A 23,231-nucleotide genomic window follows, 5' to 3' on the forward strand; every position below is an offset into this window, starting at 1 on the left:
GCCAATCCAAACGGCCGCATCTGTGAACACTGGGCCATAATCCAGCTCATTAGATGTGCCGAAAAAACAAAACCGAAACAAAAAGCCCAGCAGAAACTCCCACGCACCAAAGGGGGGTACTACAATTTGCTGCAGCAAGTTCGTTGCCTGAGTCTTTTGTTTTCCAGCCATTCGAGGCTGCCGCCGCCGAAGCTGCCGCAAGACTGAAGCCTGCGATCCGAGATGAAGATGCGTGGAGCGGCGGCGGCTCCGCTCACCAGCGGCTGTTTGGACGGCACCGTCGACGTCGCTGCCCGCCGCATGACTAATTCCATTACAAATAAGTGTTTCTGCCATTACACGAGCGGCAACAAATGTTTATGGCCTGCAGCCGCGCAGGAGCGCGGTACTCCCTCGACGTCATTTGTTTGGATACTTGGATGTTTGTTTGGATGTTTCGATGTCGCAGCGGCACTCATCTTCGCTCATTTGCCAAACCCGAATACAAAAACCGAAGTTAGCTCGTCAAAATGTTTGGCGCTTTAATTTTTTAAAGTAACTAGTTTACTATAACAAAACTCCTCAAGCGATTTCCCTCTTCTCGCGAGAGTCAAATCTGCTCTTCCTCTGCTCGGTGCTTTGCATTATTTTGTAATGCTATTCGAGTGCTCGTTCGGCTGTGGAACTCTTTTTTTTTTTGTATTTTTCTGCCCGAAAATTGAAATAACGAACTGAACAGTTGAAAAAAACACATTTTGGCGCGCAATTTTTTGAAGCCGACGTCGACGTTAGCTGCGTTAGCTGCTGCTCATTTCAAATATAAATACTGGCCTACGAAATTGTTTCAGTATCACAATCAAGTCAACCATCTTCGCAAGAAGAACACAGCCAACAGAGCAAAGTTAACAAAAACCGTTTTCGTGTGTGCCAAAATCCCAAACAAGTGACAACACAAAATGAAGGTATATACTATAAAGCCAACTGGAACTCTATCGAGTCAAGTGTCAAGTGGTGTGCTGTGTGAATAAGAGTCCTCACAAAAGGATATGGGCAGAAAAATGAAGAATCTGTTTAGTAAAAATATGCAGGATTAGAGGATTACTTTTTACGGAACTAGGATTCAGTTGCCAACAGTGTTATTAAAGATAGATACTTAACATACAAGTAAAGTAGCAGTTTCCTATATTTCATGAGTAATGAATCTAATGTTTATAATATGATCAACTTAAAGCAAACATGATAATTTACGATCAATTTGAAAAATCGATAAAGCTGTTTTTTTTAATAACATCAAATTTTATTTAATTCTTTAATACTAAAATTGGTTTTGAATTTTTAGAAACATGAATTTAAAACCAAACAATTTCCTTATATTTTAATATTGATCAAAAGGTGCCAAAAACATGTTGGCCAATCGATAGCTCTCATTCAAAATGGATTTTGGCAATAGATCGATCAATCAATTAAACAACTCATCAAGCTAATGAAGCTTTGATTGTCTCACATAACACTTGGCCAGCTATTCGGAAGGAGAAGACATGAAATATTAACATTTGAGCCAAATTTAAAGTCAAGTTCAGTAGGGCGATTAATCAAGCGGAGATCCGCATAATAAATTTCATAAGCTGCCATCATCATGGCTAAGATAGCCATCAATTTGTTGGGGATGGCTACTGTTTTTCGCTTTTTTTTGGCGGGTTACGGAATTAGAACATGACACCGATCTCATCCGCCTGGGAAACAATTGCAGCCAGCGATCCCAGTACATTTCTAGGGTGTGGGTAACACAAACAAACTAAGCCTGGGGTAATTTTGCAATGAATAAATTAGAGAAACTTTAAGTGGCGGAAGAAGAACTACTGGACATGCCCAAGTAGGGTAGTCTGGAGATGACCAGGCGGCGATAAAAAGGTAGACACAAAAGCGCAGCCAAAAAGCATTGCATTTTAACGCCAATGAAGCATGAAAGTCATTGACGGCCCTGAGAAGATCTTTTGCACAAGATTCGGAAATAAGTTGTGTAAGCCCCAGAGCCGAAGAGGTTCTCCCACAGGCTGTCCGCGCCACACGGCGTATACTTAACATTCAGACGCATTGCGCAAGCCAGAGATCAGCCCTTCACTTGCAGCCCAGCCAAATCCAATCCGATCCGATGGGAGCCTCACCTGAGACCCAATTACCGCAGATTTGCATATGCCCCGGCTAAATGCTGTAAAGATGGGAAAGACAAAGCCGATTCTGGGCCTGCTCGCAAGCCATCAAATCCGAACAAAAGATTGTCAAGCGGGTCACAGCCTAAGCAGTTATGGTTTCGTTATGAGAGTTTAATGAGCTGGTAGCCAACTAGCCGAACAGTAGTACACCACAGGGGGCTTGGGACAGATGATTCACATGAGAAATTTCGCTTTTGTGATCAGACATGGGTCGGGGTTTCGAGTTCGGGTGACATGTCTTTCAGGATCTCAGCCGGCGATCGGTAGGCCATCTGGTGGATCTTGAAGCCGTAAAGCCTGGGGAAACACATCTATATTAGTATTTAAAAAATATATTATGAGAATTAGTTAAATTAAAAAAAGATTTCCTAATTGTTTCGAAAATAATAATGAGATGATATCGTTTAGACGATGTTTAAAAAAGATAAATCAAATCAGATACACAACATACCCAGTTAGTAATGTAATCTTTTAACAATAGACTTTTAAATAGACTTATCTTGTAAACTTTAATGCCACCAAGTTGGTAGGGCTTATAAGGATTGGTATTTGGGAACTACGGATCAAGCTCACCTGGGCACAAACTTTTGCTTCGTCCGCTTGGGTCGAGCATCCGGATTCACCATGAAGAGCATGTGGGGGAATCCAGTGCCAAAGAAGGCCCCATCCAGATTGGAGTGCCTTGCCGCCTTGGGAAAGTACACGTCGTTACACTTGGGGCAGTAGATGCGGACCATCTCCTCGCCGGGATTGTCGCTCAATCCGATGGGCAGGACCGACTGGCGTTGGCAGAAGGCGCGCGGACACGTGCCGAAGGCTCCCTTGTGGTACTTCTCCAGCATCAGCTCGATGCCGCGATTGGTGAGGATGAAGCGGGCATGGATTAGTCCATACAGCTTCTCCGCACTGGCCTCCAGTTCCGGCTCGGCGGGTGCATCCGAGGCTGAGCCTGAGTTCAGATCCAGGATCACCTCCAGTGCACAGCGATAGTTCGTCACATTCGAATCGAGAAAGTTGAGGTTGAACTTGTCATGGATGTAGTCCTCGTCCACCTCGCAAAAGAACTCATTGCCGCGCTGCTTGCAAAACCAATGGATCCAGGCTGTCTCATCCGAATCAGTCATGGCTGTTCGACTTAAAGTTGCTATCGAGATATAGGGAACAATACTAAAAAGGGGCTAAAAACGTTTCAAATTTCGAATAACTGGGCTGGGGCTTAGAGTTTTGCGACGTGGTGTGCTAGTCTGGAATCAAAATCAAGGAGATCTATAAGTTTACTTAGGATCACGCTAATAACAAACCATTAATCTTCTACCCACAGGCCTTTACGTCAATTGCGCTGCTCGTGTGCCTGGCTGCCTGGACCCATGCGGAACCGCCAGTGCCCCAGAACCAGTACCTGCCGCCCAACCAGTCGCCCCAGGCGCCCTCCAACAACTATCTGCCACCCACGCAGGGCTTCCAGTCGCCGTCGAACAACTATCTGCCTCCCCAGCGCACCGGCGGCGGCGGTGGAGCGCCCAGCAACAGCTACGGAGCCCCCATTGCCCCACCCCAGGGACAGTATGGTGCTCCGGCGCTGACGGGCGCCATTTTCAAGGGCGGAAACGGAAATGGCAACGGCAACGGCGGCTATGGCGGCGGCAATGGCAACGGCAACGGCTATGGACAGCGGGATGAGGAGCAGTACGGTCCGGCCAAGTATGAGTTCAAGTACGACGTGCAGGACTACGAGTCGGGCAATGATTTCGGCCACATGGAGTCCCGGGATGGCGATCTGGCCGTGGGCCGCTACTACGTCCTGCTGCCCGATGGTCGCAAGCAGATTGTTGAGTATGAGGCCGATCAGAACGGATACCGCCCAACTATCCGGTATGAGCAGGTTGGCAATGGCAACGGAAACGGAAATGGCAACGGCAATGGACGCAACGGCGGCGGTTACGATAGCAACGCGCAGCAGGGCAAGTTCAACGGCTATTAAGCGGTGATGTGGGAATGTGGATTCCCGATTTAGGTCGACCCCGCAACTATACTCGTCTACTTCATGGGACCGCTGGCCGAGTATTAAACGCCCATCCAGCCAGAGTGCCAGCGATCGCAGTCAGTCTATCCCTATCTCTATGAATACCTTTAGTGGAACGGCCGCCATTTTGCCATAGACAGGCGCGTTCCTTTCCGTTTCCGTTTCACTACCGCTCGTTCCCCCCCAGTTTCCTGTCTCTACGCCTGGAACTCCTTGCCGTTTTGTTTTGTTTAAGCGCCTTCATTTTGTGTTAGTCTACGCACACACACACACCACTCACACACACCATGACCATTACGCATTCATACATACATGCATAAGGATTGTATTTAGTTTTTAAACGAAAATGGAAATTCGAAAGTGAAACGAACTTATGAGATTTTTGTGTATATTTAATAATTATTAAATGAATAAAGAAGCATTTTTGTATAAAACAAAGTCAAAAAAGAAAGTCTAAGATGTGTTTTTATTTTTAACAGGTTAGTGTAATTTAATTTTTATAGTAAACACAGAAGAAAACCTTAGAGTTATGAAATAGTTTGATTGGTTTTTATAATTATTTTATACACTTCAAAATGTTATTTTCCAAGTATCTACTTCAGGACCCTCTCCAATTGTCCTTGGTTGTTGTATCGATAGACAGGATCCTTGAGTTGTCCCACAGTTGAATAACTTAACTGAGCCGTAAAGTCTTCATCTTCGCCGTTTTGCTGAGAGCTGAAAGTAACTCTCTGCAGTTTGTTATCCTGCGATATGACAAAGTAACGGCCTTCTCTGATTTTCGGTTGCTGATTGTCTGTGGACTCCTTTTCAGTAACTGGCTCTTCCTCATCGGGATATATGATTTTAAATTTGGGATCTGGAGGACCGTACTGGTTTGCCGGTCGGGAACTGGGCAGAATCTCTCCATCGGGAATATCCAGTTGTTGCGGGGGCAGATAGTTCGATTGAGGCTTATCCACTGGTTCGATCTGGTCAACACGTGCCTTGGTGATTTCCACTCTTTGACGAACAGGAGGTACGTACTCATTGGGTAGGTTAAATGGAACCCGCGGATGCCAACCAGCTGGGGCATAAGGAGCTCTACGTCCAACAATTGGACGTACTTCACCTCGCACAATAGCCAGAAATGCAATCAATAGAAGAATCTTTAAAAAAGAATTTTAAAAATACACTTATATTTTCGTAAATCGAACACCATATTATACCTTTGTCACCATTTTGACGAACGGTGCGTTTCAAACTGCGGTGCAATGTTTGGGACTCGTTCATTTTTATATTGGACAATTGAAATCATTGCAATACTTATCATGCCGGACACGCACCTTGTTCGGCTGACACCAATCGGACTGCATCTGTTCCATCTTCAGACTACATAGTCACGTATCCAATCGACAAAAGAAGAATCGAATGCACGCAACCTTGACAACGGATGAGCGAATAATTGGCAAAGGCTCAAATTTGGATTGGATGACAGAAGTTAGTTAACGGTTGTGAACTCTTAAATACTCGTGAGAAGTGAAAGGGAAAGTTAAACGTTGTACGTTATTTTGATCAATGAATTGAATTTTCTATTATTCAATAGTATTATTTATTTGTTGATTAAAAAAATTGAGTCTTAGCAAGAACATCACTTATTTTCGATTTAAACCAAAACAGAAGAAGGCCTACATAATTAAACAATAGTTTCATGTGGTATTTACATTTAATAGTAAAATGAATGTACACAGATTCGGTATTTAAACAACTTAACATTTTCGAATCTTAAAAGTATTAAGTTTTATATATTCCAATATTTGAAAATACGTTACTTTTAGGGTAACCGCACTTAAACTTTCAAATCTCTTTAATATACAGCCTTACTAATAAGTGCGGTATTTTCACTACTCACGCCTACGGTCTTACAATTTACAAGACACGGCCACACTTCGCAAATGGAATGTTGAAAAAAAACTACACAACTTTAGAAAAATAATATAATAATATAGCTCAAACGGTACAATGAGTGTATTTATTTATTAGTTCTGTATTGTCCTAGTGCCAGTAGGCAATGTGCGCTATGTTGCCATGCTCAACGAGAAGAAATCAGCGAGATATATGTGACGAAATTCCATAAACAAATCAGCGTGCAGCTCGAGGAGAACCTGGTAATACAGAATTCCGGAGGTGGAGGCCACCGTTCTACATTTTTTTTTTGCCTTTCAGACATGTGGTAAACAAACTATTATGCGCCAGTGGCCACGGAGCCCGCCGGAAACCCCAAAACCATGTGGCCTAGCTGCCGCCTCCATGCCGCGCTGCTCATCCTGGCAGTGCTGGCGTGCCCAACTAGCAGTCAACAAGTTCCTCTGGCCATAGCCAACTCAACTAGCAACCAAGTGCCTACGGATCCCGGCTACATGCCCCTGCAGCAGTCGCCAGCGAGCGTCTTCTTCGTCAACCACAACCAGCAGAATGCCATGCAACTGCGGCACAGCATGGAGGGCAAGCTGCGCAACATTCGCAACATGGAGATGAGGGTGGCCAAGATCCAGGTTGGTTGTTCATACACTAAGCCTTAGGAAACTCAGCTTATTATTTTACAAATTTTTGCAGGAAATCTTCGACTCCATGCACTTCAGCAGCTCAAATTTGGCCCCGCCCACTCGCCAAGCCCCTAGCAACGAGAGCAGCCCTAGCAATCCTCAAGTGCAGCGGGATTTGCAATTGTTCAGCAGCCGTCTGAGCAAGAAACTGCAGAAGGCCACCCACGTCGTGCTGGAACTGCGCGAGCTCTTTCGCTACAACCTCACCAAGGTCTGGCAATACAGCTACGACGACGAGGATGAGGAGTCGGAGAGCGAGCTGGATCTGGAGATGGAGCTGGAAGATCTGCATGCCAGGAACACGGCCTCACCGTCCACCGAGCATATGCCACTCTACTTAAACAGCCAAATCGAAAACTGTCAGCCTGACTACGAAACGGACGTGGAATACGGCTCCTCGTCGACTCAATCCATTCACTACAACAGGCAGCAGATTCAAATCCTCAACTACCTTAAGTCGGATGATGCTCGCGCCACCTTCTTGAATGAGAACAATGCCCGCTCCTTGGCTGTCAATGGGTACATATCGGATCAACTGGTTCTACTCAAACGCAGGCTTAGTCGGAGCGATGCGGAAAACTCGAATAGCAAGCCCAGCAGCGGCAACCACTTCAAGCATATCTATTTCCTGTCCAACTCGGATGGTGCCTCTGCTAGCCTGCACTTTCGTCAGCTGTATGTGTCGGCTATTAAGCAGAAATTTGTGCTCTTCCTCATAGATGTGGGATCCGCTCTAAACGCAGAGTTGCTAGCCCTCACAAAAAGCTTTGGTAAATATTTAAATTAATATTGAGTACCAGAAAATACATTTTATTTTATTTCAGTACATGAAATGCTCCAACTGCTGGAGGACACAGATAAAGTGTCACTGGTAACCGTTTCGAGTGATGCGAACTTCATGTACCTGGAATCCTTTCCCGCAGAGGCTGGCCACGGAATTTACAGCGCTACTCGTGGCCACAAGGAGGAGATATACAGCTACATTAATAGCTTGAGCCGGGCACCTGCTCTTACGAATCACTCGTTGGGGTTTGAGTACTCCTTCGAGTTAATCCATCGACTGCAGCAATCGGGAATGATTAACCCGGCGGAGCAACCAGTTGAATTTGTCTACGTTACCCGTGGTCTTCTCACAAATCTTTCTGATGCGATGGCAGTTCTGCGAGTGGTAGCTGATGGTCAACGTCGGCTCAGGGCTCCAGTGATCATCAATACATGCGCGGTGGTGCTCGACGAGAAGCGGATTATGTACGAAAAGCAATTCCTAAACGATGTGGCCACTCAGAACTACACCAAGTACGAGATCGATGTGTCGAATTGGTGGCCCAGTGGGCAGCAAGCATCTCAGTTGGCTGGACGATTCTTTGTGCTCAGCAAAATGCATGCGGACACGTCTCTTCCACAGACGAGTTCTAGGATCTTTGGACAGCTTTTTCAAGAGAAATATTTGAGCGATACGCTGGAAGTCCATCCGCCAGTTGTCGACGCAGACAGCGGAGGTGAGTCTCAAAAAATATAACTAGTTTGCACAACTAATATTTTTCATGTTGCAGATGTTCTTGTCTCCATCACCCATGCCGTTCCTCCCTATGGCGTTGTGGGCGTTAACTTGTACCTGTCGGATCTGCTCGAGGATCTGCTCAACTATCCCAGTGCTCCATCTAGTGCCAAGCAGGGCAGTGGCTATGCCTTTCTGCTCGATCGGTCAACAGGGAACACGCTGGCTCATCCGGCCTTTCCAAGGCCGCTCATTCAGCGAGAAACCTCCTATCCCGTAAACATCGCTTACCTGGAAAACGCTACAGACTTTTCCAGCCTCATCAGGAAGCGACTTTTGCATGAGGAAAGCGGCAATGCCACCACGGATGTCTTTGTAGGAAAACAGCGGTTGCAGCGTACTTACCACTGGCAATCGGTGCTGGGATTTTATGTTCTCTGCCTGGTCAGCAGTGGAGGTGATTCCCTGCGCAATGTTTCCTCCCCGCAGCGATATAACCTTAAAGACACCGTGTCCAACTACGAACCAGGCTACTATGGCGAGAGCATGGACCTGCTTTACCATCGTTTGGACCTCAATCAGGGCGGCAGTGCTCCGCCCAAAACCTGTCGCTACTTCAGGCAAATGGCCACAATGGGTAAGTTGTGAGGATTGGGCTACTTCACCGTATTACTAAATCTCTGCTTTGTACAGATGCTCCCACTCTGTTCCTCAGCGCTGCTGCATTTGAGTCTCCGTTCGGATTCCTTCACAATAATAGGCCTCGAACTCAGCTGCGACACGTGGAGTCCATAATGGCCTATCTTCGCGACTCTAGCGGCCTGTTGGCCAATATGGGACTGCGTCCCACTATTCGGCATGAGGTAAGTGTACTGTACCAGGCGATGCAGCAATTGCGACGTCGACACCAGGATGCCAGAGGATCACTGCGAAGTCACATCATTCGACGGTACATGGCCAGTGTGAGTGGAGTACTGCAATTGTACCCAGGTTGCTTGCTTGGCAGCAGCTACGATCCAACAAGGAGGCCTTGGTTCCGTCAGGCAATGGCACAGCCGGGCAAGATTGTAAGCACAGCTCCGTATTTGGATGCGGGAGGAGCGGGATACATCATCACCATTGCGCACACCATCTTCGAAGGCAAGGCCCATGCTCTGCACTCTGTCCAGCAGGACAGACCGGTGGCGGTGGTTGCTTTGGACGTTCCTTATGCCTTCTACTATCGCCTGATAATGGAGGGCACTCCGATCTGTCAGCTGCCGCACATGAAGTGCCTGCTGTTCGAGCATGAAGGATATCTGCTGGCCCATCCCAGCATGCTGCAACCCGCCACACTCACAAGAAACCAGCGACGGCCACACGAGCACCTCACGCACAAGGAATCGTACTTGGCCAATGACGTGCTTAACCACGGTCAGTTGGTAAGAAAACTGGGCTGTGCCAGTTATCAAAACCGCACCTTGCAGCGATATTACGCCTTCAACACGTCTCTGGCCACCATCTTAACCAACGTAGTGCATGGCGAGCGAACGAAGTACGCAATTGCCCTGATCCGGGGAAGTAATCTCTTCGCCGCTGTACTTAACTCCAGTTGCGATGGCGGAGCCTTTTGTCCATGCAGCACTATTGATCGGGAATGCCTCAACTGCAAGCGGATGGATCAAACGGACTGCGAGTGCCCTTGTGAGTGTCCCATGGTGGGGGACAGCAGCTCGCCATCCTCTCTTGTCTACTTTGCCAACTACACACAACAGTTTCCATACTGTCCACCCCCAAGTGAGCACTTCATTGCACTACCTCCGACGACGCAGCTTCTCAGTGCTTTACCCAGTTGCCCCGGATCTGCGGGCATATGCGAAACTTACTCCACGCAAAGGGAATGCCTCGGAGTGATGGGCTGCGAATGGTGCCAGCAGGATGTGGACGGCAACAGCTTTTCCACCGCCTTTTGTGCGTCGCAAGCAAGCTGCTTCAACGGAGTGCTTGCCTCTTTGACGCCATATGGCGAACTGGACGAGCTGGAACTTCTGGCTGCCCACAATCCACAAAGGGAGCAGCATGCCTACTCCGCCTTTGGGCCGCTGGGAGGTGCCATGGTGGTACTCGTCATGGTGATAGGCTTTGCCATCTACTGCTACAGGCACAATCTGGATGCCCAGACGCAGGAACAGTTCTACGTGGACTCGGTGCAGGAAGAGAATTATGGGTTGCCGCTGTCCAGGTTTAATTTTGACGATTGCAAGGCGCATGATGAACCGCCTTTAGGTGGTGGATATGACCACGCGTCAGCGCAACGGCAGCTGATGCATGCGGCGGATATATCGCCCTACCACGTATCCAGCGGCAGTAGCTATCGCAGGCCACCCAACGGGGAGTCGGATCATGGCTACAGCACCATGACGCCGCATGAGGACAGCTCCGACCAGCAGTGCTTCACGCTGGCGGAACCTTTGCTGCTGCACGACAAGCGACACAGCAAATCGGATACGATGTCCATATCCACCTCCATATCGAGTCCAACGAATCGCCAGCAGTCCTCCACCCAGCCCAACACGCATCCGTACTTGAGCAATCAGCCGACCTCAAAGACGGAACGCTACAAGCAGGTGCAGGCCACGCCCTCGCCTTGTCGCGGGCCGCCAGCAGGAGTGGGTGGTGTCTACGGGCAGACCACGCTGCCCCTCGAGGGGGATGAGTCCCGACCACACTACATTTTGGCTCCAGTGACTGTGCACCGGCATATGGAGACTGCCGAATCGTAGTCCACCTAGCATTGTTAAGTTTTAGAGCGTAAGATATCCGCTTGTTTGCCAATTTAGTGATGTAAGTTTCCAAACGGGCAGTTCAACTGCCGCCAGTCCAGAATGATGGGAATGCATTCCAGACTTCCTAACAGCTCTCTTAGCTGTAGTGAGCTCGCGATGGACTCCAGTTCTGGCCCATCTGTATCTATTATATCTTATACGAGTCTAACACCAACTATTAAGTGATGACATTGTTTCTGCCATTTTTGATCGATGTATTGTATTGTATTTTACTGTAATTTATTGCAAAAAGTATTACTATATTATGTGCAGCATATACTTCCGATATTTTTAGCATTTATTTTATAAGCACCAACAACTTAAATGTACTTACTTGTCTGATTGTGAGATACCATGTCGTATACCGTTTTTTGTAATAGATCCTAAGTACACAAAGTTACTAACTACCGATTTTAGTACTACACATCTATAATAGCAATGTACGTTTCAAATAAAATGTTTAAATTTTGCAAAAAACCACAAGATCTTAACCTTGATCCAGGGCGATCCGATGAATCGATTAAGTTGCCAACTTCTCGTCCTCCGATCAGCTGGCCGAACGTTAATGAATTTATTTATACGTATACAGTTTATAAGCAAGGCAGACGCTGCTCAATGGGCAATTTCTCAGCTGGCGGTGGTGGCCAAAAATTGCTAATTTATAAATAACAATGGCTATTCAGGGGTTGTCAGGTGCTTTTCAGAGCAAATGTATTTAAAGCTTAATACAAGACTGTTCCGTTAAGTGGTTTACGTACGATTTATGATTTTGTTTTTTACCCGATACGCAACCGATTTAAAACCGTTAGCAACCGGTTCGTTTCGGCCACACTTGGCAACCCTGTACAGAAGCTGCTAGCGCTCACTTTTCCATTGCAGCCATTGCATTTGGTTTTCTGGTCTGGCGCACGACGAACGTTGTTTTGGGTCCCAACATTTCAGCCCAACAACAACTCTATACTTCAACTATATTTCAAACTCATCTGCACTTCACTTCCTTCGATCCCACGCACTTTGAAGTGAGTCGATCCGTTTTGTTTGCCAAAATCCGTTTTGTTTTCAAATATTTTCGAAATATATACAAAGTGATCCAATACGTACTGAGAGGAAACATTACGCAATGCATAAAAAGTGTTTAGCGAAAGAAAAAAACAATAGTTATGTAAAAAACAAGTGCAACAATACATTTTAAAATTTGTTCGATTGGATATTTGTGGGTTTTACGATAGAAAATTAATATATAAACGAAGACAAATATAACTTATCAAGGTGGTAAAGTTTTTAATACAGTATTATTATTGCTTATCAAATAATGTTATTATTAATGCAAAAATAACAATTAAACAGATTAGATAATAAAGAAAATGATCGAAAAATTAAATATTTTGGCAATTCACAAAGATTTTATATTATCCGTAAAAAGATAATGATATCTAAAGGTTATCATAATTAATACTTATGTACCTGACAAAAGAGGGAAAATACAATACTATTTTTGTAGGTGGGACCTTTTTGGAACCAATTTGGTTACATCATGACCTTAACCTTAAAGCTTTACAATCCTTGATCTTTCTTTTTCTAGGTCCATTTTCGGCACCATGTTTAAGTCCCTGTTTGATGCCGCGCAGAACTCAACGTTCAAGTCGCCATTCACCAACGTCAACTGCCAGGCAGCCCCGCCTGCATCCGCCCCCACATCCTCCGCTGTGGTGACCCCCAACCTCAAGGATGTCACCCCGCGCCAACTGACTCCAAATCACAACATCGCTGCCGCTGCTGTTGCCGAGGGTGGTAAGTAGGATAACCACTTAGTGGAATCACTTACCCAAAAATAAAGCGATCCATTATGAACTCATATATCAATACAATATCAATAATAACTTATACATAAATATAAATGTGTTATCGTTAACTTTCTATAACTCAAAGTCTCCATAACTCGAACTTGTTAGATGGAAGTTATGGAAGTTCGACTGTATTGCTTTATATCCTATTCTATTCATTCTAACATATAACGCAAGATAAATATTATATCCTAGCTAGGGATATTATTCCTTGATAGGAAAATGTTAAAAACATATTGGGAATCTTTAAATACATATTATATCTTGGGTGGGAACATTTAAGGTGTATAGTATATGCTAGATAGGAAACTTAAATTCTCCATTTTTTGGGCTCTAATCTTCCACTTCAGACTCTTGCGAATTCGGCTCGAACCACTACTTCCTGCTGTGCGGCCTGGGCGGCATCGTCTCGTGCGGCTCCACACACACCATGGTGGTGCCTCTGGACTTGGTCAAGTGCCGTCTGCAGGTGGACCCGGCCAAGTACAAGAGCGTGTTCACCGGCTTCCGCATCAGTTTGGCCGAGGAGGGCGTCCGAGGATTGGCCAAGGGCTGGGCCCCCACCTTCATCGGATACTCGATGCAGGGTCTGTGCAAGTTCGGCCTCTACGAGGTCTTCAAGAAGATATACGGCGATGCTATCGGCGAGGAGAACGCATTCCTGTACAGAACCGGACTATACCTGGCCGCCTCGGCCTCCGCCGAGTTCTTCGCCGACATCGCACTGGCGCCCATGGAGGCGGCCAAGGTCAAGATCCAGACCACACCCGGCTTTGCCAGGAATCTGCGTGAGGCTCTGCCCAAGATGACGGCCCAGGAGGGCGTGGCCGCCTTCTACAAGGGCCTGGTCCCACTCTGGATGCGCCAGATCCCATACACCATGATGAAGTTCGCCTGCTTCGAGCGGACGCTGGAGCTGCTGTACAAGTATGTGGTGCCCAAGCCCCGTGCCGATTGCACCAAGGGTGAGCAGCTGGTGGTGACCTTCGCCGCCGGCTACATTGCCGGAGTGTTCTGCGCCATTGTCTCGCATCCCGCTGATACGGTGGTGTCCAAGTTGAACCAGGCCAAGGGCGCATCCGCACTGGATGTGGCCAAGCAGCTGGGTTGGGCTGGTGAGTAATGGTTTCGTAGGATTCCCCCTTGCGCCCTTCGTCTAAAGCAATTTCCTCGTTTTTATTTTCAGGACTCTGGGGCGGCCTGGTGCCTAGGATCGTGATGATCGGCACATTGACCGCCGCCCAGTGGTTCATCTACGATGCCGTCAAGGTGTTCCTGCGCATGCCACGCCCACCACCACCAGAAATGCCCGAGTCCCTGAAGAAGAAGCTGGGCGTGACTGGCGAGCAGTAAGCCAACTATAAGCTGACTGTTTTTAAATTTAGAGCGAGCAGAATGTTAATCGAATTAAACTTGATTTGTATAGATAAACCACACAGTAAATAAAAATAACACACAAATTTCAACCTCTTTGAATTGCTGGGTATTTGAATATATATTTGAGATAGGGAGTGCCTGGGACTCTACGAAAAACTTTTAGGTCCAAGCACTTAATTTGTTAAGCGATTTTTATTAAAATTTAATTTCTATCCTATCACAAAAAACTCAAGATTCACATGCTACAAGGCCGAATTAAATTATTCTTAATAACATAAATACTTACAACTAAATGTTAAAGTTACATTCATTTAATTCTGTATTTCCTTTGTTGACCAAGGAACAGTATACTTAATAAGCGTTTTCAAACTCAACTAATGAGCTAAGATTTTTTTTTGGCATTTAATGAGAAAAATTCTCTCATATACTAAGCGGAATTTTCTTAAATAAGAAACATTCCTTTTAAACATTCTTCAAACAGGAAAATTGTTATAAAATCAAGAACAAATTGAAGCTATTTTTTAGTTTGTTATAAGTTTTTCCAGATTTGTATATTCATTTTTACCTTTAAAGATGTTTATTTTTCTTTTTTTAAACATTCATATACAATTTGAGGGAAACTTATGTTTGAGGATAGCAGACTAATATTCAATCCATCCTTCTGAAAGATTAAAAATATATATATACCATCAAGCAGCATTTCAAAAATTAAAATATGTTAAAGGTTGGGACAGTCCTAACAATTAAACTGCTGCTTTTACATATGTAAGCTACTTTGTGTGTCCCGATTTTTTAACATAGCCAAATTCAAATAACCGCCAAAGCTCGAGTTTGTAGTTTGGCGTTTTGCAACACTTCAGTTTTCAACACCGAACAGCTGTGCATAACAGCCCTGTCCAATGTCAACAAACAGCGACAAGAAGAAGCAGCATTCAACACGCGGTTTTATTTAACTGCGGTTGTATTGAACTATTTATTAGTTTAAACATCTAAATATGGTTCAAAATAAACAGAAGACCGCAAAGCCGCCAAAGCTATTGAAAAGCGCGGCCAAGGAGGCGGCCGCTTCCAAGGCGGAAAGCTGGCAAAAGGTGAAGATCAAGGGCCACGTGATTTCCGATGATTGCGGTGGCTACGAGGGATTAATTGGTCTGGAGGTCCTCAAGGATTACGATGCTGCTCTGGTGAAGTCCTCGCAGAAAAGGGTCAGTTCCCGAAATCCAGACAGGGAGCGCAAGCAAAAGAAGAAAAAGAGGAAGGTTTCCAAGGGAGGCGACGAGGACTCCAGCGAGAGTTCCAGTGAATCTGAAAGCGAGGATGAAGTAATGGCCGCTGCCAAGTCCAAGAAAGCCCGTCTGGCCGAGCGTCATGTACAGAAAATGCAGAAACTGCGGGAGAAACGGGAAAGGCGTAAGGAACTGCGCAAACAAAAGAAGTCAAAGGGCAAGGAAGAGGACAACAGCGAGGATTCCGATGATGAGTACGACGCAGATCGCTTTGCCCTGCTCAGGCCACCACCATCGGACGATGAGGAAGAAGTGCCTCAGGCGGAGGAGTCGGCGGACCAGCAGGAATCCAGCGATGAAGAAGCCCCAGACCTAGTGCCAATCCCCACAGGCGAAACGGCTGATGTCTCCGCCTGGAACGGACTGGGAGTTCCCTCTCCCATTCTGCGTGCCCTCGGCGAGCAAGGGTTTTCTGCACCCACTCAAATCCAGGCCTTGACCCTACCGGCAGCCATCCACGGCAAAAAGGACATCCTTGGAGCAGCGGAGACGGGTAGCGGAAAGACCCTTGCCTTTGGCATACCCATGCTAGCCGGAATCATGGAGCTGAAGCAAAGAAATATCCGTTCTGGCATACGAAAGGCGCCCAAGGTGAAGGGACAGCAACCTGAGCCAGCGGCGGATGATCACGAGCTGACGCCTCCGCCAGAGGAATTGGACCATGTTTCTGGAGCCAGTGACGAGGAGAGCGATGCGGAGGAGCATGCCAAGCGCATTCAAGGCCCCTTGTACGGTCTGGTGCTTACCCCCACTCGGGAGTTAGCGGTGCAGGTCAAGAATCATCTGGTGGCGGCCGCCAAGTACACGGGCATTCGAGTGGCAGCCATTTTCGGGGGACTATCCGTCGCGAAACAGGAGCGAGTACTTCGACAGTGTCCGGAGATCGTGGTGGCCACACCTGGTCGCCTCTGGGAGCTCTACGCCCAGGGCAATAATCATTTAGGCAAAATCGAAGATGTTAGCTTCCTGGTTATCGACGAAACGGATCGCATGGTGGAGAAGGGTCACTTCGAAGAGCTTCGAAGCCTGCTCAAGGTTCTCAACTCCGATGAGCAGAAGAAGCATCAGCGGCAGAACTTTGTTTACTCGGCCACGCTGACGTTGGTTCATGATCTTCCCGACCACATGCAAAGTATGAACTTAGACGTCACTTAACTTTTCAAACAATTATGTTACTTTTAATTTTTTTAGAGCGCAATGTCGGCAAGCGACCCAAGTTTGTAAAGCAAACGGTGGATCAGAAGATTGAAAGCCTTATCGAAGAGTTGGGCATCTCTCAACCCAAGATTGTGGACATAACCAGCTCACAGCGTAAGTATACAAAACCGAATTTTGTTTGAAGATTTTCAATGTTTCATTGCAGAAACCGCCCAAACATTGACCGAGAGCCGTTTACTGTGCCCCATCGATCAAAAGGACTTCTATCTTTACTACTTTATTCAGCGCCATCCAGGGCGCACCATTGTCTTCTGCAATTCCATCGACTGTGTGAAACGACTGGCCACGCTCTTTGGCCTACTGGACTGCAATCCTCTGCCCCTCCACGCCAACATGATCCAGAAGCAGCGTCTGAAGAACCTGGAACGCTTCCGCGACAGTCCTATGGGTCTGCTGATAGCCACTGATGTGGCTGCCCGAGGCCTGGACATACCGAATGTGGAGCACGTGATCCACTACCAAGTGCCGCGCACCAGCGAGAATTACGTCCACAGATCGGGACGCACAGCCCGAGCCAATAAGCACGGCATAACCGTTATGTTTATGGAACCTGGCGAGGTCAAAAGCTATGTAAAGCTGTACAAAACATTAGAAAGAAGTGAGTGACACAGTTTTTAAAACGGACCAGTTATACAAAAATCTAACCTTTTTAGCTGAGGATCTGCCACTCTTTCCCATCTCTGAGCGTTTTCTGGGCGCTGTCAGGGAGCGCGTGAATCTTGCGAGGGATCTGGACAAGGAAGAACTGAAGTTAAAGCGCGTCCAGAGCGAGCGCGGCTGGATGAAGAAGCACGCTGAGGAGATGGACATGATTATAGATGGATACAACGACGAATCGTGAGTCCTATAAACAAGATCTCGATAAAGTAAAGTCATCTAACAATTTTGAATCCAGTGGCAGCGACCAGGATGAAGATCCCTTTGTGATAGAGCGTCGTCGGAATCGGCTGCGAGTGGAGACGGTCAGAGCCCAGCTTCATGCTCTCCTGGCCCAGCCCATCTTCCCTAGGGGTTTCAGCTTCAAGTATCCCAACAGCGAGGCAGCCCAGTTGGCCACGAGTCACACTCAAAGTGCTGTGGAGACCATGAAGGCGGCCATAGAAGACCAGAAGCAGGCCAAAAAGGATCGCAGCAAACGCAAGAGGAATGCCTAGGACAAACTAACAGCTATTTGTATTGAATAAAGTGTAAAAAAATTTAAGCTTTGGATACTATAATTAATGCTTCGAGACAAAGTACCGCACACCTCCATCTGTTAATGAGCGAGCGTGCTTTGCCAGCACTGTGGATACAGATAATGTGGGGGTAGTAAAACACCTGGAAATAAAAATCAAAATTAATAAAACCTTGAGAACAAGTGTTATTCATTACTCACTCAATGTATGGCTCCATTTCCTCCATTGTCCACCTTTGCTTAGTCTTGAACAAGGCCTTCATGCGATCGTTGATGTTGGTTGGCAATTGCTCCTCGGCCAGCGAGCGGATGCAAGGCTGAGCTCCCTCCTTGTCGCAGATTCCCAGGCCCCGAAGGTACTTCAACTGGCAGGACATGCCCTCCGGTAGCGCCTCCTGCCAGGTACGCATAAACTCCTCGTTGCGAAACCGTAGGCCGGGCTGAAGAATGTTTTGTGCCACGATCCGAGAGACCAGTGATTCTTGGTACTCAAACTTTCCCGGACAACGTTCGCTAGGGGTGGTGTAGATATCGAAAAGCCCAGCTACGACTTCCTCAGGAGCGATGCCCTTCAGTGCGTTGATAGTTTCCTCCCTCTCCACTTCGTCCAGTGACCAAGAGTTCTCGCTGATCACTCCCAGCATCATGCTAATAATGCGATACTCGTATTCGTAGTCCATGACGCGCATTCGGCCGTCCAGTTCCATGGCTCGATAGTTGTTCAATCCCTCCAGGAACTGCGCCCGGCTGCACTGCACCGTGTCCAGCAGTTGCGAGAAGGTGAAGAGCAGCTTCTGCTCGACACAGAACTCGTTCTCAGGGCCAGAATACCTAGTGAGTTGTAGCAGTTCGCCCAGTTTGCGAAAGCGAGGTTTGATCTCGCGACACTCAAAGTACTCGTGGAACACCTTCAGCACCGGTCGCTGCTCCAGGGTTCGTGGCACCTCCAGTTCATCTTCCGTGCTGTCGTTCAGACTTCGCTCCAGGGAGGCGTTTGCGTTGCCCGTGCGTGGACTCTTCAGCGGAGAGGTACTGGTGGCGGCAGCGAACTTGAGGTCTGGGACCAACAGCAGGCTGTTGGAGATCTCGGCGCCCTTCACGTCGTAGGTTCGCTCGTCGGTGCAGAGCACCACCTTCTCGTTCTGGCCGCCCTTGAAATGGAGCGTCTGGCCGTCGCGGATCTGCTCCAGCATATGGCCATCCAGCTCCAGGAGGCGCAGATTATCGGAGTCCACGTCCGCCGAGGGGAAGTAAAGCGCCTGGGTGAGTTGGGTCAGCTGGCGCTCGTCTAGTTTGGCGTGTTTTACAATGACTTTCACATCCTCCGGCGTGCGAATGTAGCTAATGAGGGGTTGGAGGTTATTGGTGAGTTAAAATCCCTTTGCGATAAACTTACAGTTGGGGAGTATTTTCATCCACCTCCATGGATTCCATTTTCGCAAGAAGTAAACAAAAACCAATTGACCAAAACAATGGGCGGGAAAAATTAGTGTGACCATTGCACAAAGGCGTTGCCACATCGCTCGAGCTCATTAAGGGCTTTTTGTGAAATCCTGAATTGAATCCAGATATGTTAAATGTGTTTTTCCAGGAAGTTTACTTTTAAATCCATGGTTAAAAGTTTATTGATTTTATGCATAGAGGGCGTTATAAAAAAAAGTCTGCGAACAGTGGTTTGCTTGTGAAAAGGTCAATTTTTTAAGTGGTATAAATGTGTTCAGGGAATACCCCTATTATTTTAGTAAAGCTTGCGTTATTGAACTTTTAAGAAATGGTAGTACTTAAATATTTGATGCCACCCCAGGAACGGTCACTTCAACCGCGCAGCTGATCAGTTATTTAACGGTCGAAGCTTTGGAGAGAACGTTTCCTTTTCTGCGCACTGGATTCGCGAGCACGCATTTGTTTTTGTCCGTTGCCCGTGCACTTGGACGCAGTTTACAAAGCGCTGACTGCTGGAAAGGTCATTGCGACGCGGGAGATTCAATCACTGGCAGTGACGTTTGTGGAAAAATCAATTCAGGCCACTGACGGACGTCGACCTGCTATTCTGTGATAACCCAATCAGCAAAATGCCCGTGGGAACATTTGACGCCTGGGACACGGCTGTCCTGATCAGCATCCTGGTCATTTCGGCCCTGATAGGCATATACTACCGCTTTGCGGGCGGCCAGCAGAAGACTACGCAGGAGTACCTGATGGCGGACCAGAGCATGACCACCTTCCCGGTCTCCTTTAGCCTGATGGCCAGCTTCATGTCCGCCATCTCCCTGATGGGCGTCTCCAACGAGGCCTACGAGTTTGGAACGATGTTCTGCGTGATCAACATTGCCTACATCCTCAGCACACCCATCGCTGCCAACATCTTCCTGCCAGTTTTCTACAGAATGCGGACGACCAGTGTGTACGAGTACCTGGAGCGACGCTTCGGCCAAGCCACTCGGTTGTCCGCCTCCCTGGCGTTCACCGTGCAAATGATTCTCTACATGGGCATTGCCCTCTATGCTCCGGCTCTCGCTTTGGAGGCGGTGACAAACATTCCGCGCTCATGGGCTATTGTGGTCATTGGACTGGTGTGCACCTTCTACTCCACACTGGGCGGCCTGAAGGCGGTGCTCATCACGGATGTGTTTCAGTCCTTCCTCATGTTTGCCGCCATTTTCTCGGTGATCGCTGTCTCTGCCATTAAAGCGGGAGGATTCGCTGCTATCTGGGAGGTGGCAGTCGAGCGAGGCCGCATCCAGATCGATGAGTTCTCCCTGGACCCCACTGTGAGGCACACCTGGTGGTCACTCATCATTGGCGGCATGGTCACCTACCTATCCCTGTACGGAGTGAATCAAACACAAGTCCAGCGACTGTTGAGTGTCCACAATTTGAAGAGTGCTCAGTCGGCGCTGTGGTGGAACTTGCCCATCTTAGGAATGCTTAGCTTTAGCACCATCTTCAGTGGCCTGGCTATATTCTACTACTATCGCGACTGTGATCCGGTGCTCGAAGGACGCATCGAAAAGCGTGACCAGGTCATGCCACTCTTCGCTCTGGACACTATGGGTGAGTTCAGCCAATGTCCTTAAGACTTTCTTCTTATTTGAGTTATTTTGAACGACAGGTCAATACCCCGGATTGTGCGGCCTCTTTGTGTCGGGAATATTCTCCGCCAGTCTGTCCACGATTTCGTCGGCTGTCACCTCACTCTCCGCCGTAACGCTGGAGGATTACCTGAAGCCATTGTACAAGGCGATATTTAAGCGGACGCTAATCGACTCCAAATCCACGTTGCCCACTAAGATTGTGGCTTGTATTTTTGGACTGCTCTGCATCGGATTGGCGTTTGTGGCTGGATCCATGGGCGGCGTTCTTCAAGCCTCGCTCACCATTTTCGGAGTTGTGGGTGGACCACTGCTGGCCATCTTTACTCTTGGGGTTTGTACCACGCGCACCAATCAACGAGGCGTACTGCTCGGATTCCTCGTTTCGCTAATAGTATCCTTCTGGATGGGTTTCGGCGGACCCAAACCAAGCCCCGTTACCTTGGAGTTCAGCACTTCCGGCTGTGAGAACGCCACTGCTCTGTTAGCAGATGCCATTGAACTTAGTGCAAATAGCAGCCCAGTGGTCATCGAACCGCACTACTTCTGGTTATATCGAATTTCCTACTTGTGGTTAAGTGTGATCGGCTTTCTTATCGCCGTGGCCGTCGGCTATGCCAGCAGTATTGTGCTGGCGCACTTTGGATGGGCAGAAAACGCTGAAATCTACTTGGACAAGTATCAGAAGGAACTGGACTACGACCTATTCGCACCCATGCTGTCTCGTCGCTGGCGACGCCAGGCAGAACAACGAAAACAAACGGCTCAGGACGAAACGCTCACCAAGCTAACTCAGCAGTAGTTTCGACCGGCTTAAACTTAGAGTAAAATATTTATGAAGTGAAAAGAATTTCCAGAAGGCGTCGGCTATACAAACGCGGTATTTGCTTAGTCCTGTTACGGATGTCGTACCTAAAAGTGCATAACTATGTGACCTTTTTGTATACCTGTGTGAACAAATTTTGCATACAGAGCGACCAAAACAGAGTCTTCCATATACAATTAAACAACGATAATTAGTAGTTATTAACCGAGTTGCAAATGTTCGCAAGCAGATCATTCAGAAGCCTCGTTGAAATAGTCAAATGTTTTTTACAATACAATTTAAACAGTAGATTTCTACCTCAAATGACAATAACTAATCGAAACCAAAAGCGTGTTGGCCGACTACTTTCCCGTGCTGAGCGTTGGCAGCCACAATGTCTCACATAAATTATTAATTTAGTTGTATACTTAATTTTATTGGGATATTTATATTTATACATTTTTAATCTTACAAAATCTGTTTACTCAGTCATTCGATATTTTCATGATCACCTTTTATTTCACATAACACAGATCGAGGTCTAGGTTTTATATACACACTACAGTGAGCACCCCTATAAATAGTTACTAAAATGTTCTGTAAGCATTGCATTGCGCCACTTTGTGAATTGTGTTTAACTATATACCTCTAGATGTACACAAATATACTATAGAAGCAAATACATATATATGCATGTCGTGTCGCAATCAACTTTTGAACAATATCGGAGTGGTGAAAGTTATATGTATTTCTAAAAACAAAACTGCTGACTATTAAAAAAAAAATGTTCTAGAAAACGTGATTGGAAAGGCAGACTTTTTGTTACGGAAACATGAAACTTATAGTAAAGCTGCGGCTTGGAAATTTACCATTACTTTGGGAGGCTCATATTTCACAGAAATCACGATGAGCTGAGAACTTCCTCCGATAAGAAAATTCGTACGCCAATTGCTATCAAGGTTACACGAGGCTCTCCCAACATTGCGTACTCTATGAGGAATCTATTTTGGAACGAATGCCATAACTTTTGAGCGTTTACCTATTCAATTGACCATTGCGCCATGCGTGAACAAAGTCTAATTGAGGGTCGGAGACAGCAAATTGCTTAAAATTGGAAAAGGCATGGGTCACCCACCATGTGAATGGGTTTGCTTGTAAACAAACACCAATTGAAATATGTCGAAACATCGTTAATAAAACTTGTCCACGTTTGTCTTGTTTGTGGAAAGTTTTCTGATCAAGGGTTCAAAGTACCAATAGACTCGCATGACACACTTTTTTGGCAAACGTTCTGACGAAAGAAGAAACCAAAGCCGCAAAAATAATAGTTGGA

At 46.8% G+C, this 23,231-nt stretch overlaps 8 protein-coding genes across 8 annotated transcripts; 5 read left to right on the forward strand and 3 right to left on the reverse strand.

Annotated features, from left to right (window-relative positions):
* The first annotated feature begins 810 nt into the window (after positions 1–810).
* On the forward strand, positions 811–4,666 carry Cpr56F (Cuticular protein 56F). The gene is made up of 2 exons (XM_017072534.4): positions 811–941; positions 3,514–4,666. The coding sequence occupies exons 1-2, from the start codon at positions 936–938 to the stop codon at positions 4,171–4,173; spliced, it is 666 nt and encodes a 221-aa protein (XP_016928023.3). The 5' UTR covers positions 811–935; the 3' UTR covers positions 4,174–4,666.
* On the reverse strand, positions 2,259–3,380 carry CkIIbeta2 (Casein kinase II beta2 subunit). The gene is made up of 2 exons (XM_017072535.4): positions 2,766–3,380; positions 2,259–2,489 (listed from the first exon to the last, which is right to left on the reverse strand). Exons 1-2 carry the CDS (start codon positions 3,314–3,316, stop codon positions 2,393–2,395), a joined length of 648 nt encoding a protein of 215 aa, XP_016928024.1. The 5' UTR covers positions 3,317–3,380; the 3' UTR covers positions 2,259–2,392.
* On the reverse strand, positions 4,663–5,579 carry LOC108008970 (uncharacterized). The gene is made up of 2 exons (XM_070994679.1): positions 5,541–5,579; positions 4,663–5,363 (listed from the first exon to the last, which is right to left on the reverse strand). Exons 1-2 carry the CDS (start codon positions 5,577–5,579, stop codon positions 4,809–4,811), a joined length of 594 nt encoding a protein of 197 aa, XP_070850780.1. The 3' UTR covers positions 4,663–4,808.
* Positions 5,580–6,126: 547 nt separating this feature from the next.
* On the forward strand, positions 6,127–11,579 carry LOC108010018 (VWFA and cache domain-containing protein CG16868). Its single transcript, XM_017074813.4, has 6 exons — positions 6,127–6,362; positions 6,421–6,749; positions 6,811–7,570; positions 7,625–8,299; positions 8,354–8,935; positions 8,992–11,579. Exons 2-6 carry the CDS (start codon positions 6,483–6,485, stop codon positions 11,058–11,060), a joined length of 4,353 nt encoding a protein of 1,450 aa, XP_016930302.3. The 5' UTR covers positions 6,127–6,362; positions 6,421–6,482; the 3' UTR covers positions 11,061–11,579.
* A 386-nt stretch (positions 11,580–11,965) lies between these two features.
* Mpcp1 (Mitochondrial phosphate carrier protein 1) lies at positions 11,966–14,406 on the forward strand. The gene is made up of 4 exons (XM_017077337.3): positions 11,966–12,121; positions 12,685–12,893; positions 13,297–14,061; positions 14,133–14,406. Exons 2-4 carry the CDS (start codon positions 12,701–12,703, stop codon positions 14,297–14,299), a joined length of 1,125 nt encoding a protein of 374 aa, XP_016932826.2. The 5' UTR covers positions 11,966–12,121; positions 12,685–12,700; the 3' UTR covers positions 14,300–14,406.
* An 816-nt stretch (positions 14,407–15,222) lies between these two features.
* LOC108012059 (ATP-dependent RNA helicase DDX24) lies at positions 15,223–18,028 on the forward strand. Its single transcript, XM_017077339.4, has 5 exons — positions 15,223–16,741; positions 16,801–16,920; positions 16,973–17,425; positions 17,481–17,664; positions 17,723–18,028. The coding sequence occupies exons 1-5, from the start codon at positions 15,319–15,321 to the stop codon at positions 17,979–17,981; spliced, it is 2,439 nt and encodes an 812-aa protein (XP_016932828.3). The 5' UTR covers positions 15,223–15,318; the 3' UTR covers positions 17,982–18,028.
* On the reverse strand, positions 17,975–19,547 carry LOC108010230 (sister chromatid cohesion protein DCC1). Its single transcript, XM_017075075.4, has 3 exons — positions 19,398–19,547; positions 18,203–19,342; positions 17,975–18,144 (listed from the first exon to the last, which is right to left on the reverse strand). The coding sequence occupies exons 1-3, from the start codon at positions 19,532–19,534 to the stop codon at positions 18,045–18,047; spliced, it is 1,377 nt and encodes a 458-aa protein (XP_016930564.3). The 5' UTR covers positions 19,535–19,547; the 3' UTR covers positions 17,975–18,044.
* Positions 19,548–19,821: 274 nt separating this feature from the next.
* LOC108018206 (putative sodium-dependent multivitamin transporter) lies at positions 19,822–22,605 on the forward strand. Its single transcript, XM_017085723.4, has 2 exons — positions 19,822–21,055; positions 21,114–22,605. Exons 1-2 carry the CDS (start codon positions 20,074–20,076, stop codon positions 21,893–21,895), a joined length of 1,764 nt encoding a protein of 587 aa, XP_016941212.2. The 5' UTR covers positions 19,822–20,073; the 3' UTR covers positions 21,896–22,605.
* The last annotated feature ends 626 nt before the right edge of the window (positions 22,606–23,231 follow it).

The sequence above is a fragment of the Drosophila suzukii genome, chromosome 2R (genome assembly GCF_043229965.1).
Source record: "Drosophila suzukii chromosome 2R, CBGP_Dsuzu_IsoJpt1.0, whole genome shotgun sequence".
Taxonomy (NCBI): domain Eukaryota; kingdom Metazoa; phylum Arthropoda; class Insecta; order Diptera; family Drosophilidae; genus Drosophila; species Drosophila suzukii.

Bases quoted from the DNA above. Each gene is read 5' to 3' on its own strand.
- LOC108010018 (XM_017074813.4), top strand. From the start codon at position 6,483: ATGTGGCCTAGCTGCCGCCTCCATGCCGCGCTGCTCATCCTGGCAGTG. The intron at 6,750-6,810 runs GTTGGTTGTTCA...AAATTTTTGCAG, and splicing joins TGAGGGTGGCCAAGATCCAG to GAAATCTTCGACTCCATGCA. The intron at 8,300-8,353 runs GTGAGTCTCAAA...TTCATGTTGCAG, and splicing joins TGTCGACGCAGACAGCGGAG to ATGTTCTTGTCTCCATCACC.
- LOC108008970 (XM_070994679.1), bottom strand. From the start codon at position 5,579: ATGGAACAGATGCAGTCCGATTGGTGTCAGCCGAACAAG. The intron at 5,364-5,540 runs GTGCGTGTCCGG...TCTTTTTTAAAG, and splicing joins ATTGGTGTCAGCCGAACAAG to ATTCTTCTATTGATTGCATT.
- LOC108012059 (XM_017077339.4), top strand. From the start codon at position 15,319: ATGGTTCAAAATAAACAGAAGACCGCAAAGCCGCCAAAGCTATTGAAA. The intron at 16,921-16,972 runs GTAAGTATACAA...GTTTCATTGCAG, and splicing joins GGACATAACCAGCTCACAGC to AAACCGCCCAAACATTGACC. The intron at 17,665-17,722 runs GTGAGTCCTATA...TTTTGAATCCAG, and splicing joins GATGGATACAACGACGAATC to TGGCAGCGACCAGGATGAAG.
- Mpcp1 (XM_017077337.3), top strand. From the start codon at position 12,701: ATGTTTAAGTCCCTGTTTGATGCCGCGCAGAACTCAACGTTCAAGTCG. The intron at 12,894-13,296 runs GTAAGTAGGATA...CTTCCACTTCAG, and splicing joins CGCTGCTGTTGCCGAGGGTG to ACTCTTGCGAATTCGGCTCG. The intron at 14,062-14,132 runs GTGAGTAATGGT...TTTTATTTTCAG, and splicing joins CAAGCAGCTGGGTTGGGCTG to GACTCTGGGGCGGCCTGGTG.
- LOC108018206 (XM_017085723.4), top strand. From the start codon at position 20,074: ATGCCCGTGGGAACATTTGACGCCTGGGACACGGCTGTCCTGATCAGC. The intron at 21,056-21,113 runs GTGAGTTCAGCC...TTTGAACGACAG, and splicing joins CTTCGCTCTGGACACTATGG to GTCAATACCCCGGATTGTGC.
- CkIIbeta2 (XM_017072535.4), bottom strand. From the start codon at position 3,316: ATGACTGATTCGGATGAGACAGCCTGGATCCATTGGTTTTGCAAGCAG. The intron at 2,490-2,765 runs GTGAGCTTGATC...GTGTTTCCCCAG, and splicing joins AAGCAAAAGTTTGTGCCCAG to GCTTTACGGCTTCAAGATCC.
- LOC108010230 (XM_017075075.4), bottom strand. From the start codon at position 19,534: ATGAGCTCGAGCGATGTGGCAACGCCTTTGTGCAATGGTCACACTAAT. The intron at 19,343-19,397 runs GTAAGTTTATCG...ACCCCTCATTAG, and splicing joins GATGAAAATACTCCCCAACT to CTACATTCGCACGCCGGAGG. The intron at 18,145-18,202 runs GTGAGTAATGAA...TTTTATTTCCAG, and splicing joins GAAATGGAGCCATACATTGA to GTGTTTTACTACCCCCACAT.